Here is a 14,223-nt window from a genome sequence, read left to right on the forward strand (position 1 = left end):
AACTTTCTCCAGCATGGTAATGACACATTCAAGGGCAGCCAAGTCACCTCAAGACTGGGGCACTGTAGCTCCTTGCTTTGCTCTTTGAGGCGGTCAGCAGCAACATCTGCAGCTTGGTTGAGCCTCAGCCAGTATTTGTACGTATCCTCATTACCTTCTGGCAGTGTAGTGTAAAAGTCTGCCAGGGGGAGAGGTGAATAGGGGACAGCAGCAAAATTTTTACGGAGGAGAGTATAAATGGCATCTGGGTTCAGAGTCACATCAACACCACTGTTCCTCAAACCAAACTTCACAACATCTTTAGCTCGACCTCTGAGGTGAGCGAGCATTTCCTCAGCCTGCTGTTCTGGTCTGATGTTTGCCCTTTTTATGTAATTCTTCATCAGGTCTTCCCATCCGTGCACATTCACACTTTTGCTCTTTCACCTTCCTTTGAGACACCAGTTGGACTTGTGACAGGTCCAGGTAATGTGCAGACACATTGGTGGGTACAGTATGCACAACTGGGGTGTTAGGTGTTGGTGTACTATGTGCTGGGCCGAGGTGTGCAACTATACTATCGGCAACCAGCTGGCCAACAAGTTTAATAATGTCACTCATCTGACTGACAATATCATGTGAAGGTTGAATAGGGGTTTGTGTGAGGGTATCAGACACCTGTATCCTCGGTGTATGTACAATGTGATGGCTCTGAGAAGGAATACTGTCGTTACTGTCTGCAGAGCCCCCAGCTAGAACCTGTCTACCTCCCACCACATGAACATTACCCCCCTGAACATGACTGTCAAACTGCAACACCATACCTCTAGCCCTTCCCCTACCAAACATTTTGAATAAAGGGTGTACTAACATTCCCTTGTATGTAGCTCATCGTAAAATTACACTTGACAAAATCACTTTAAACAAGGAGGAGGCTGGAGGGATTATATCTCTCGACTGGCCTGGGAACGCCTCGGGATTCCCCCGGAAGAGCTGGTTGAAGTGGCTGGGGAGAGGACAGTCTGGGCTTCCTTGCTGAGGCTGCTGCCCCCTTGACCCGGACCCACCGGATAAAGCGGAGGACGACGAGGACGACTTTAAACAAGATCAAAACAAAAACACATATAATTAACAGAAGGAGACTGGCTGAGGAACAAAGTGCACCACTTACACCATATACCAACTGAAACACAGTCCACCTGAAAGCACAAAGTAGAAGCCGTCCAATAAGGTGGTCCCGGCCCGGAGTGAAGACGAAACTCCAAATCAACACATCACAGCACCAATGTGACAGGTCACATTTCTCTGGAAATATAGCTCCACACTATTGTGGCTTCATACATGACAGACAACAGTCAGGTGGATTACAAGGGGTTTATTGCTCCACAATAAGATCCTCTCTCCTCTGCAACACAGCAGACAGCAAAGCAATGGCATGAGTTAGAGTTGGTCTCGGGACAATCTGAATCATATCAAGATCCTCTCCCCTCTGTGTTCAGCTCAGCAAACAAAAACAAGAAAAACAATTCTGCTTATATATAAAACAGAACAAAATTATTGCAGTGATCGTACAGTGTGTATTGGTCTATAAAACATATTAACCCGCCCCCCTCCCCCCATAATCCATTATATGGCTTTAAACTAAGAAAACATTCAAAATTCACCACGAGGTAAATGCACAAATCATTCATCTGTGGCATACACACTAAATCCAAAGTTAGACAATTAAGGAGCCATTTAACTTAACATGTAAAGAAGAACAGTTCACACAAGTATAATTTTCAATAAAAAATATCATGAAAATAATATAAAAATGCACAGTATGTTACCTGCAACACAGCAGACAGCAAAGCAATGTTATGGGTTGGAGTCGGTCTCGGGACAATCCGAATCTGAACGCGTGAAATGAAAACATTTATGTTAGCTTCACTAACAAAGTCTCCAAAGTCTCACAGTCTTATTGGCTACAAATCATAGCAATGCTCAACCCAGTTGGCATAAAACACAACGAAAATCATTCACAGTAAAATATTAAGTATGAAACACTCCGGAAAATCAATAATTGTCTCGGACCGTGCGAGAGCGCGTCGAATCATATCAAGATTCTCTCTCCTCTGTGTCGTTCCCACGCCCTCCCGCTATGTCAGTAGGTCAGTAGGTGGCGGTGTTGCGACTGTTTTACCATAATTTAATATGGACACATCTACTATCTACTTCGTTATATATATATACACACACACGCAAATACATTTCAAAGATTTCTCTAAGCCTGTGGACCAAAATTATCATCACCACACGTATGAAATACCTGTATACACGTGATATTAACAGAGAAATCCATGTCAAAATATGTGAGTACGTTTAAAGAGACATACACTTTTTACAATGAAAAAATAGATTTTTATAAGCAGTGGTGTAAATTTTCATTATCTTCCTCAATTTTCTGGCTTCATGAGTTTTTCAAAACTTTTCATGGTGCAAGGATTACAGCAGGTATTTTGACAACACACAATAGATTCGCTTTTGGCTCACAGCACATAATTTAAGTTTCGTCTCTCCAGGGGAAATTGTTGGCCACCTCTGCTCTTTACAGACAATAATGATATAGATAAATATATCAAAAAATAGGTGGTAAAATATTGGGATACAAAAATTCAATATCTTAATTTCTTTCAAAAACAAACTCTGGTATTTAGTAACTGAATATCTGTAATTGTATACGCCACATATTTTCCTGACCCCAGAAATTTACAACGTCAGATCGAAGTATTAAACTGTAAGTGTTGGTTTGATCCATAGGGGGGTTAACAATGGCCTTTCAGGCTCTGTGAGGCTGTCGGTCACCGCCCCTTCCTCTATCAACCGCTTTTCAAACTCCGCTCGAAGCCCGAAGAGGACGAGGAAGAGGATTTATACGCAGCACATTTTCCCAGGTGGTCTGTACAGCGAAGTAGCGTACAATACTCCACCATCATCTAAATACCTGCGAGGGAACTGTGACGCGACAGCAGGAAAAATGTTCTAAAAAAGAAAAAAGTTTGCTTTACAGCTGTATTTCATCACTGCGCCTTTGCTTGAGAAGGAGGCAATCACTATCAAAGTGCGGAGGTTTTGGTGAGTGTTTTTTCGCCAAAAATAGCAGCGCTAAGTTGTTTCGCTGCTCAGTGCGTTATCTTCTTCGTGGTTTCAGCTTTAAATTTTGTAATGGCGTTTCAGCTCGTAGCGATCGCAATCAACCGTTTCCTCCGAGCCTGCTGTTAAATTGCCAACTTTTCACCTAGTTGTTGTTGTCCGATAAAATTAAAGTTTCGTAACTTGTTTTACGTTTTTAGTCTTTAAATTACTTAACTTTAAAATGCAATTTCAGATGTGGTCTTCACTCAGGCATTGTGAGGACAACTTTTAACAGTGATTTTCCTGCACTGAAAAGACCCCATGTTCAACGCTGGAGGGTGTTTTAAGCCTGTCTATTTTTACGTTGTTTATTTACTGGAAAATACTTCAGTTTTTGTGGCATTGTATGATAAATAATACATGTTCTTGATTTTTTTTTTCTTTGGTCTGACAATGAAGAACGATCTCACAAATTGTTTGTATTTTTTTTTTGACCAGACAATACAATGAACATTCCTCACTTTGTTTAAAGTGGCATGAGAAAGTATTTGAAATATTATTAGATATGATATTTGATTGCGGGATTGGTTTGTAGGTTGCAAGGTAAATATAATGGCAAAAGCCTTTGTAGATGACTGAAGAAACTGGAAGAACTTCTCTTGACTCATGTTTTTTTGTTTTCTTTTCACAGCAGTCAGTAAAATTTTAAATAACAAATTCACCATGCAACTTTTTGTATTATGGTGATATTACTTTAACTGAAAAGGCAGATGGATGAAGCAATCCCAGATGTAAGGAAGAAGTCTATTCTCCATCCATACATACAGTATGTGTCAAAAGTATATGAACCATATTTTAGGGATCATTGCATAAAATATCTGTTCATGCTTAATTTCTGTTTTGATTCATCAATATATTTAAGTATTCACAGTCCATAAAGAACATTATCTTATTAATCATTTATCTGAATTTATCTCTTCCCAATATCTGTATCAGCATCTGTCCCCAAAACTCCCATATTGATGGGGCCCAACTTCTATGCACCAGTCAGACAGCACCAGTGAGTGCTGGGATGTGAAAATTAGCATCTTCCTTGTGACCCAGGTCAGACTGCAGCAGCTGCTAGAGACTCTGCTGTGAATTGGCAACCGCTTGCAGAAAGAACCAAATCAATACGTTATTAAGTGCAAGTAAAGATTGTCTTCACCACTTTTAGATTCCAATAATTTTTTTTAAATGTTTTTGTGCAGATGCAAAATACTGATTTGTTAGTTTGTAGTCAGTCTGTGGTGAATGGTACCCCAAGTCTGGGTGGTGGGGGACACCTGGCCAAGTGCTTGATGATCAAACTGAAAGCATCTAGAGAAGCTGGGGGTCATGAGTTTCCTTTTTGTATAGGTTTAATCCTTGGAAGTTTGAAACTGATTCTATTGAGTGATACAATCTCCAATGTCTAATATATGTGATGATGTTAGTTAACTAAAATTTACAGAAGGAACTTAGGTTGCTACAGCAGCAAATAAAGCAGGAATTGACAGCACAAACATGTTGCATTCAATGGGTGCAATAAATATTGAGAAATATAGAAGTGTGAATACACACCTTTTCTTCACTATCTGACATACCCTCTTGCATATTGAGTTGCTTGAACTTCTTTTCTCACATCTACTGTACAAGATTAGTTTGCCAATTTGAGTTCTCATTTTAGGCTACAGGAGGAGGCATTATGAAGTGCAAAATAGGTCCTTTTGTTTTTCTGTTAAAGCAATAAGACATTCCAACAATGTGAACAAAAACTTTGCAATCGATGCAATCAGCCGTGCTGAAGCTCTGGTGGTGCAACTGTCTCAATTAGACCCCTAGCTGTTTGTCTCACTTGTTTTTTATATCATAAGTTTTTCAGGCATTCAGTCCAAAAACTAGATTTTTATTTTATATACAAATACAACTTCAAAGTTTTAACTACATCAGGTGATAAAGCAGTACAGAAATGTCCCATCTAAAAGTGTGTCAGACTTGGCAGTGTCTATCAGTTTACCTCATTGTCTAAATATTGTAATTGGATTAGCCAAAGCTTCTGCCAGAGCAGTGGGCTTGTTGCTTGGCTGCTCAGTGACTGTCTCACATAAAGGTGCTCTGAGGAACAGATGAGATGAGATACTCGATGTTTAGTGAGTATCATTAGATCAGTGGTCGTTAACTTACAAAGCAGGGACATTGACCTCTTTTTGCTGTTTAGATTTCTTGATTGTTATTGTCATTTAGATTTTGTTTATTCCTTTTCTTCCAGGTCAGGGGACCGTCCTGGGGGATGGATAACACCCAAGAGCAGAACCCCTACGAGGAATGCTTGAAAGAACTTTTTAACAATTTTGACTCCAGCGGCTCTGGATCTTTGAACCCAGGGGAGGTCTCTGAACTCTGCCTGTCCCTGCATCTAGATGATGCCACCCCAGCCCTTCTAAATGCCGTGCTACAGAACCAGGATCCCCTAACAGCCAGGGTAAGTTTCTACTTCTGTTGAAAAAATTTGCTGCAAAGATGTAATCTGTAGTGAATGATGTAATTCGTGTGTTGTGTATTGACAAGCAATATTACGATATTATTGATAAAGACAATATTCTAAGACACTTTGATATAAGCATTCCATTCCATTGTTATGGGTATGACAATATTCTTGAGAGTAACCCCAGCAAAGGATTTAAAGTCGGTGTGAATCTTTAGTGACCCATGTAAACAGGAAGATAAATCATCTATTCTGTGAGCAACTCATGTTAAACAACTTTTTTTTTTTTTTTTTTTGTAATCTTAGAGTCTATGTAAAAGTAGTACAATATCTTGTTTGTTAAGTGCTGTTTTTCCAGGTGTGTTTCATCTTTAAAATACAGGAAGTTTATCAGTTTGGAGATTAAAATTGTTCATGTCTCATTGAGCATGTGAATGATGGGCGTCTGGCTTTCCTCTGTGGGGTCCCTATGCATTCATCAGACACTTGTGTTGAGCCATTCTTTCAGCTTTCCAAGCTCCTCAAGCTCTTAAGTGCTTTGTTGGATGCTTTACTGAGTATAAAATGTGCCTCCATCGACCATCATTTCAAGTGTATGTTGTCAGGACAACTAAACAGACTAATCATCATTACCAGATGCATATCTTTGAGGGACCTCTGTGTGAAATATGCAAAATAGACCACATGTTTGTCAAGTCTGTATAGTTGGAGTGGTCATTCAGGTGATTTCCAGAGTTTGGTCTTCATTTTCTGAATGTTGAGAAGAATTAGTAGGTATACTCAGTAGTTTGTTTTTCGTTTTTGTTTTTTTCAACCATAAAATTGTGCATGTATGTATGTAAGCATGTGGACAGACGGATGGCTATTGTGTGTTTGAGGGTGTCAAATCAAATTAAAAGGGAACCCCCCACCTAAAGCTGTCAGCCACAAGCTCGACACACAAAGTAAATCACCATATTCAGATTTAGCAGCTGTTGATTCTTGAAATGTGACCTCTCTCCACAACCATCCAGACTCCCAGGGAAATTCAGCCTCCACCCACCACTTTGAGAATTACGACCAGTTGAAGGAATTTATTTAACATATTTTGGAAGAGCAAATGTTGTATTGCTTACATTACATTGAGAGACTCATCTTTGTTAATTGTTGTTGCAGGTTGACTTTGATCAATTCAAGAACACGCTTATTCTGGTCTTGTCATCATGCCCAGAGCCACGTCAAGCAGAACATGAGACCCTGCATCACCCTGGTAAAATAAAGTCTTGTAAAAAGCTTACATCGGTCAAATTTGTTTACAGTCCCTAAATTTGTCAACCTGAAGACAATGCAGCAAGCCACTACTACTACTAATTATTGTGATTATTAATATTATTATGAATTCATGATGATAATAAATCAAATAATACATCAAATAAGATCTTTTTTACATTCAGACAAGGTGACAGTAAAGCAGTCTCAGGAAACACATGGTAATGCAAGAACTTTGTCGTTGAACTTTCGGTGATTAAACTAAATCCAAAGTTCAATTTGGCATGCAATCGGACTCCAACAGTATGCGCATCCATCCTCTGTGTTGCTTCAAGGGGCACATAGCACACCATTTCAGGTACGTTGTCATCATGTCTCCCTACTTTAGAGCTTTAGGGCTTTAAAGGAGAGGTGAAGTGCACCAATGGCTGAGACAGTGCTCCACACTTGCATGAGACATTGCGCCACACTTGAAACACCTGACAAAACGTAACTCTCCATGACATGAGAGATAATAGTTTTAATCTGATTATCTTGTTCACATATTTGTGGGAAGCTGAATTACTTTTTTCATGTTTATTTTATTTAAACACATGGAAACATGTAAAAAAAAAAAAAAAAAAAACAATCTTTGGTTGACACTAACAGAAATCGAACAAGGGAAGTTGCTTCTGAAGGCTGTAGCAAATATTAGACACCCGTTGTTGTCTGCAAAGAATATTATAGCATGCAACTGAGATGTGTTTCCTCTTATTTTATCTCCCCAGAATATCCTGAGATCCAGCCAAAGCTAGTGAAGGGCAGTAAACGATACGGCCGACGCTCCATGCCAGAGTTCATAGACCCTACTTCGGACCTATCTGATGTTATGCATGCAAACCTTTCAAAGTGTCAGGATCTGGAGGACAACCATGACTTGGCTGTTCCAAGGAAGCGTGAGGTAAAAAACTCAGACTGCTATGACCTGCGGATTCCATCCTTATCACCTGCTGTCCTTGTATGTACTGAGTCACTCAGCAGCCTCAGACTGGAAAGGTGTTATTCTTAGCTAATCTTCTTCGTGGCACACAGGGTGGATCCTGTAGACACTGCAACTTAGGATTCACACAGTCTTTTCATTGCATAACATAGCACTGTCTTTAAAAAAAAAAAAACTGTCTGCACAACATGCAGTCAAGACAGAGATGCAATTATTGTGTAGTGTCACACGGTGTTGTCAATTTAATGTGAGTTGAGCGGTCTTTAATCTCAAATTGAACTTTGCTCATGCTGGCCTTGATGTGGTAGCAAAGGCAGGAATTGACATCATCTCATTCAACAGTAAGAGGCAGGCATACACTGTACCATTTATTTGAATACCTATCTTTCTACATTTTCTTTATGTAAGCTTGACTATCATTAACCACTTCACTTTGACTGTACCAGTTTTCTAGTTTGCTCAGTTATGGTTGATCTTGTAGATGGTTTGTGGATAATCTTGCTCTCACTGCTGACGGAGAGAGTTGTTTGACTTTTATAGAGGCCAAGGCTCACACTTTACCACAGTTTTTATTGTCTATGTTTACATGAACAGCAGTATTCTGTTCCTAACCTGATTAAGACAATAATCTCAAGATGCTGCCATGTAAAAAGTATTTTCTAATTCTTAAGCAGGCCCTGCAGACACCGTTGCAGGGGAAGGTGCTCTAAGTATAAAAGGGGCACATTAAACTAAGGTCGTGTTCACACCAAAAGGTCCGTTCTGTGATTCAAACTAAAGCGAGGATGATACATTGTTGCAATTTCGTAACTGGTCCGGTTCACGTTCACAAAGGCCAAACTCAAATGGTCCAAAAATTGTCACGCGACAGCAAAGCCAATTGCTTATACAGTTAAGGCGGGTAGACGACGAATCCCTCGCAGTTTTTACTGTACATCACGGAGCATTGTCTGCTCATTTTCACGTTGGTGCTGATCTGGACTGCATATCAGCAGACTTTTAACGGACTGTGCATATGAATGGCTGGGAAGACTGCGGCAATTAAATAATGTATTAGTACACGCACGTCTGCAATCAGACGGTCGTATCACAGAAGAAAACAGGCAATAATGAGAGCCTACCTCCATGTTTTTTCCTTTGCCATACAAGCGCGACCAGTGAGGTAAGTGGACAATAAAAAGCTCACAATCACATACATGTTAAAATCACAAAGTTGGCTCATCATACAAACAGAATATGATGTGTAAAACTGTGCGCTTCCTGTGATTGGTGCGGATGGGGTTCACACCAGAAGTAAACCACTCTAGAGTTCACTTGATAGCGGTCCGAGACCACCCCTACCAGGTGGACCCGAGAGTAGTTGACTGGTCCGCACCAGAGTACGAGGCCAGTGTTCACACCAAAACGAACCGCACCAAGTTGGTAATACTCTAGGGTTCAGTTCAACCGGACTAAACAAGGCTAGTGTGAATGCGACCTAAAACACCAATATGGCGATATATCTTGACTTACAGTTGCTTTTTAGGTGTGCTGGGAATGTTGCAGCTGATATTGCTAGAGGTCTTATTGTTCTGATACTCTAGACATTTTAACAAACATGTAGGCAATGTATTGGGTTATTTAAACAGTTTTTATGTGATTATGATGGCATCTAAAAACCTGACCTGCTGAAGTGCCACAACTACTGTGCAATTTGTTACTGCAGAACTAAAGCACACACGCATTTTCCATTGTTGTTACTTCTGGAGAGATTCTATTCAGTTTAAAAAGTGGCTTTGATGTTGTAAACATTACTGTTGCTGTTGTAGAAAAAATAGAGTCTTATTTAAAATTTATATCTACTCCGTCGTGTTATCCAATATATGCAACAGATATTGTAAACTATTGTGCTGGACTGAAAATAGACCCTTTCTATTTTCATTCTGTGGCAATTTTGTACCGATATGGCAATGCAAAGGAAGAAGATTAATTTCAAAATCTATGTTTTGCTTCTTTAATAATATTTAACATTGTAATACATGAGCATTTAAACAAAGACCAAAATTGAATACTAAATTAAAGCTGCAAGCAGCGTTGTTAGGGCCTGAGTGTCTTTGCGCCCGCGGCCGGGTTCCAAATGCCGGCCCCAATCCAACGGTGTACTGGCCAAGTCTGTAGGCCTTTTAGTTTAGGAGTTAGAAGCCTGAGTCTGATCAGAGAGTGAGAGCAGAGCTGAGAGCTGGCCCTTTAAGAACCCCTCCCCTGCTGCTCTGTCTTTGATCTGTGCTAGAGTGGAGAGAGAGGAGGATGAACAGAATTGTAGTGTGTAACAGTGGAATAAGTCCACATACGTTGGTCAAAAGTGACACATAATACCATATTTTTGTCGGGATTTTTGTCAGGAATGCAGTGGTGTGTATGTAAAAGCTGTGGGATGTATGGTGTAGATGTGACAAGCGTTTGTTTGACAGTATGTACCCTGAGAGGAGACGGTCTCCCCATAGGCTTCCATTGTAAGCGTGAAACGTGTCCCCCCACTTTGAGGGCTTATAAAATCCAAACTGAGCGATTCATATAAAAGCTTTTAATAACTTTTAATCAGCACAGTTGGGTGAGTAATGTGTGAAAGTTTGGAAGCGATACCATTAATGCCCTAGATAGATATAGATTTTGTTCAGGGAGTAAAAAAAAAGTCCTCATTTTGACAGTTTTGTCCAATTTGTGGACATTCTGTTAGGTGAGGGGTCAGAGTGTATGAATTTTGCGTCTTCATGAGATGAGTCCAACGGTGTTGGTCCCATGTTTGTGGGACATTCGTGGGAGGAGTTGTAGTGCTCCAAATTATCAAAAATTATCTTGTAGTTGTGTGGCTCCCTAGGTGGCGCTATAGACTTTTGTGGAATTTTTTAAAATTTTTTATTAGTGAATGTTTAGCCAGACCGGACAAGTGTGCCAAATTTCAGCGAATTTCATGCATGTTCAGGGGGTGAAATTACATGATGCACATTATGCGCATATTGCACGCGCTCATTGACAGCAAGAACAGTCTAGTACCAGGTTTTGAATGGGTGTGTATGTGAAAACCGGCTCCGGGCCGTCTGGCCGAGCTGCCTCATGGGTGTTGGGGGGGCTGGGACACTGTTTAGTGTGTGTTTTTAGTGCTGCTAATGTGTTGCACTGCCGAGCAAACATAATAGGGTCTTCGCCTGAAGCACCTTCAGGCTCAGGCCCTAATAAACACCAACTCTTGAGATGGTGGTGGTGAGAAATTTAGCAGCCGCCACCAAATTCTCTGTGAAGGAAAACCTTGGATGTTCGACATGCTGTGAAGTTAACTAAAGGAACAAATGTTAAACTTACTGTTTTCCTTGAGCAGCTTCCAGCGCAATGCTGCTTTCATCTGGCTACCAGTGGGAGTGGTCTGCATGTGGGCTGCAGGGACTTCAGACAACAGAGCTGCCCGTGTGGATGGCTGACTATAAATCAGAGAACCCACGCCTGAATCAGCCATTTGCGATACAAGCAAAAATCGCACCCATTAATTGGCCGGTCGATTAATTGGTGCAATCCTTATTTCAAAGACTAGTTTTAGTCAAATAACATAAAGACCAGACCCCTTGACGCCCATAGTACTTTTCTCCCTCAAACAGTTAGAATGGGCACATCACAGATAAATTAAGGTCATCAGGTGAAACATCATCCTGTGTCTGTTATTTTATTTACAGCTAAATTATTATGAATAAAATTATTCATTTATTTTATTAATAGTTAGAATGGGCAGGTCCTCACAACAAGACCTTTACAAAGAAAGCTCAGATTGTACCTTGACAAAAGGACACTCTGGGCATAAAGGGGTAGTTGCTCAAGCACACTATGTCCTCTGCATGTGCTTGCCCTTAAACTGAATAAGGTTGTAGATTCAGACTTATCAGTAATCAGATTTAACTTGGCTGGCCAGATGGAATATTCCACATTTCTATCTTGAAAACTGCCCATGGGGAATGTTTAATTGCCCTGAGAGTATGCGGACCAGTGAGTGTGTTGTGGTATTGACTCATGTAAATTGCTTCTCATCTTCATCCTGGGGACCAGCAGATGGAGATGGGTCAAGGGGTTCTACTACAGAGTTTGCAGGATTGGCACTATGGAAAGAGAAGGGAGAGGGAGGAGGGCGGTAACAGAGGAGCAAAAGTTCCTCTACCCCCACCCTCCTGGATGTCTACACACCATGTCTCAAACTGTCACTTACAGAATCCCATCTGTTCCTCATTGTTGCACTGTTTGCTCCCTGATCAAGAAATGGCCATGCTGGGTTTGGGTTGGATCACAGTGGATCATGCCTTGCAAAATCCCTCCCCCCTGTCTGTACAACAAAGTTTCAAATCTTTCTAGTTCCTCAGAATTGAACTTAAAAGGAAGAAAATTATTTTAAATGGATATCTTTGTTTTCAAAATGTTTTTTTAACTTTCTTTTTCAGAGAAAGTTTAATTTCCATCAATTCTACTTATCAAGGTGTTTTAAACTACAAGTTTTAAATCATACATCTACCACAGCATGATATTAAAGAGCATTGTTACACATTTTGTCTACTATTCCTGATTCGTCTGGACCACCCATGCACCACCACCACCATGGACTGTGCATTCAAAAAAGATCTTTTATGCTTTTTCCACAACTACAGCCCCCACTGAATCCATCCATCCGTTTTCTCCCCTTATCCTGTTAAAGGTCGCGGGGGGGGGGGGGGCTGGAGCCTATCCCAGCGGGGTACACCCTGGACAGGTCGCCAGTCCACTGCAGGGCCAACACATATAGACAGACAACCATTCACACTCACAGTCACACCTACAATTAATTTAGAGTATCAATTAGCCGAGTTCCCAATTGCCTGTCTTTGGACTGTGGGAGGAAGCCAGAGTACCCGGAGAGAACCCACGCAAGCAGAACATGCAAACTCCACACAAAAAGATCCCGTGCCTATGACTTGAAGTCGGAACCTTCTTGCTGTGAGGTGACCGTGCTAACCGCTGCACCACCGTGCTGCCCCCGCTGAATCCAATTTTGCTTAATTTAAAAATTAGTTTGAGCTTCTATCCAGCTGCAGAAGGGAAAATTTGGAAGCAGGAGTTTGTGACGAGTTACTATTTTTGAACTTGGTAAGACCTAGCGACATTTCAACAAATGTTTGTTAGTGTTTTGAATTCTGTGCATTTTTGCTTCTCTCTTACAGCGCTGGAATGCTCATGATTCCAGCACAGAAGAGTATGAGGCAGAAGGTACATCAAACTGGCACTATTTCTAGAAAATTCCCTTCATAGATATTTGTCTCAAAATGGTCACTGGTCAAGCAGTCTCTAACTTTATTTGTAGGCCAGATGAATCTGTGGAAACCTGATATTCCAAGCACCCCAAGGGGATCCATTGCTCCTGTATCAAACCAGCTAGAGGAGAAACTGCATGAAGCCTGTGATGTGTTGGCGATATCATTGGATGGGTTTGCTTGTCCCACTGAACTACTAGCTCTCTGTGAATATCTGGGTATGGAGGTGAGTTTGAGGCTTGAAGGAAAGATTCTACACTGTTGTCAAAAGCAGATTTTTATTTTTGAGATAAAATCAAAATGTATTTGATCCTTTATTCTTCTTGTGGGAATTAGTTGTGTTCCAGCCTAGTGGCACACATATAAAACATATCTTCATAACACCTAAGCAGGAGGTCTCAGTGGTCATTGAGGGTCCTTAAGAGCATCCCCAGCAGAATGAGGACTCACTTACTATCTTACTATAACTACTATCATTTCAATGCCTATGAAGCAGCAAAACACATTAAATCTTGTAGTTTTCAAAGGTTTGTTCCCAATTTTTTATGAAATTATTTGGCTTATTTAAAAAAAAAAAATTCCAGTTAATCTCAGTATTTTTTTTTTATCAATTTCAATTGAAAGATTATTTCTTCCTAATACTCTGTTAGGAACTACACTTTTGGTAATAAACTTAATATATGATATAAACAGACTTTTGTCTGCCTTTTTATGAGAGGATAATTGGCAAAAAAAAGAAAATTTGCCCACCGAGGTACAGTATATTTCTAATACTTGAGATATATATATATATATATATATATATAGATATATATATATATAGATATAGATATATAGATATATATATATATAGATATATATATATAGATATATATATAGATATATATATATATAGATAGATAGATAGATATATTTTTTTTTTTTCAGTGTCAGCCTTACTTTGCTGAATTGCCTTTCCTTCTGCTCTTCCTCGGGCGAGTACATGAGAAATAAACATGTTTTGCTATGTTCATGTAAAATTCTAAATGATTTAAACCAATGTCAAATAACCTTGTGGTGGTCAAATTTTTAAAATCCCACATTAATACGCAAACAGG

The 14,223-nt window shown here is 40.1% G+C and overlaps 1 protein-coding gene and 1 long non-coding RNA gene across 13 annotated transcripts in view; one reads left to right on the forward strand and one right to left on the reverse strand.

Annotated features, from left to right (window-relative positions):
• Positions 1-14,223, forward strand: part of nin (ninein (GSK3B interacting protein)) — a 64,003-nt gene that overhangs the window by 18,780 nt on the left and 31,000 nt on the right. For 9 of the 12 annotated variants that reach the window (XM_086181665.1, XM_086181671.1, XM_086181666.1 and 6 more), the window contains 5 exons: positions 5,384-5,596; positions 6,755-6,848; positions 7,615-7,787; positions 13,037-13,082; positions 13,177-13,352. In XM_086181665.1, coding sequence (XP_086037791.1) covers positions 5,384-5,596; positions 6,755-6,848; positions 7,615-7,787; positions 13,037-13,082; positions 13,177-13,352 — 702 coding nt within the window. Of the gene's footprint in view, positions 1-2,821; positions 3,094-3,863; positions 3,920-5,189; positions 5,265-5,383; positions 5,597-6,754; positions 6,849-7,614; positions 7,788-13,036; positions 13,083-13,176; positions 13,353-14,223 lie in introns of those variants that run through there. The other 3 variants (XM_086181670.1, XM_086181672.1, XM_086181669.1) reach the window with 3 other exon arrangements.
• LOC147246185 (uncharacterized) lies at positions 1,130-2,126 on the reverse strand. The gene is made up of 3 exons (XR_015109648.1): positions 2,053-2,126; positions 1,809-1,871; positions 1,130-1,384 (listed from the first exon to the last, which is right to left on the reverse strand). It is a non-coding gene; the product is annotated as an uncharacterized LOC147246185 (long non-coding RNA).

The sequence above is a fragment of the Aulostomus chinensis genome, chromosome 17, assembly GCF_037954235.1.
Source record: "Aulostomus chinensis isolate RoL2024-O1b breed Wild chromosome 17, RoL_Achi_v1.0, whole genome shotgun sequence".
NCBI lineage: Eukaryota > Metazoa > Chordata > Actinopteri > Syngnathiformes > Aulostomidae > Aulostomus > Aulostomus chinensis.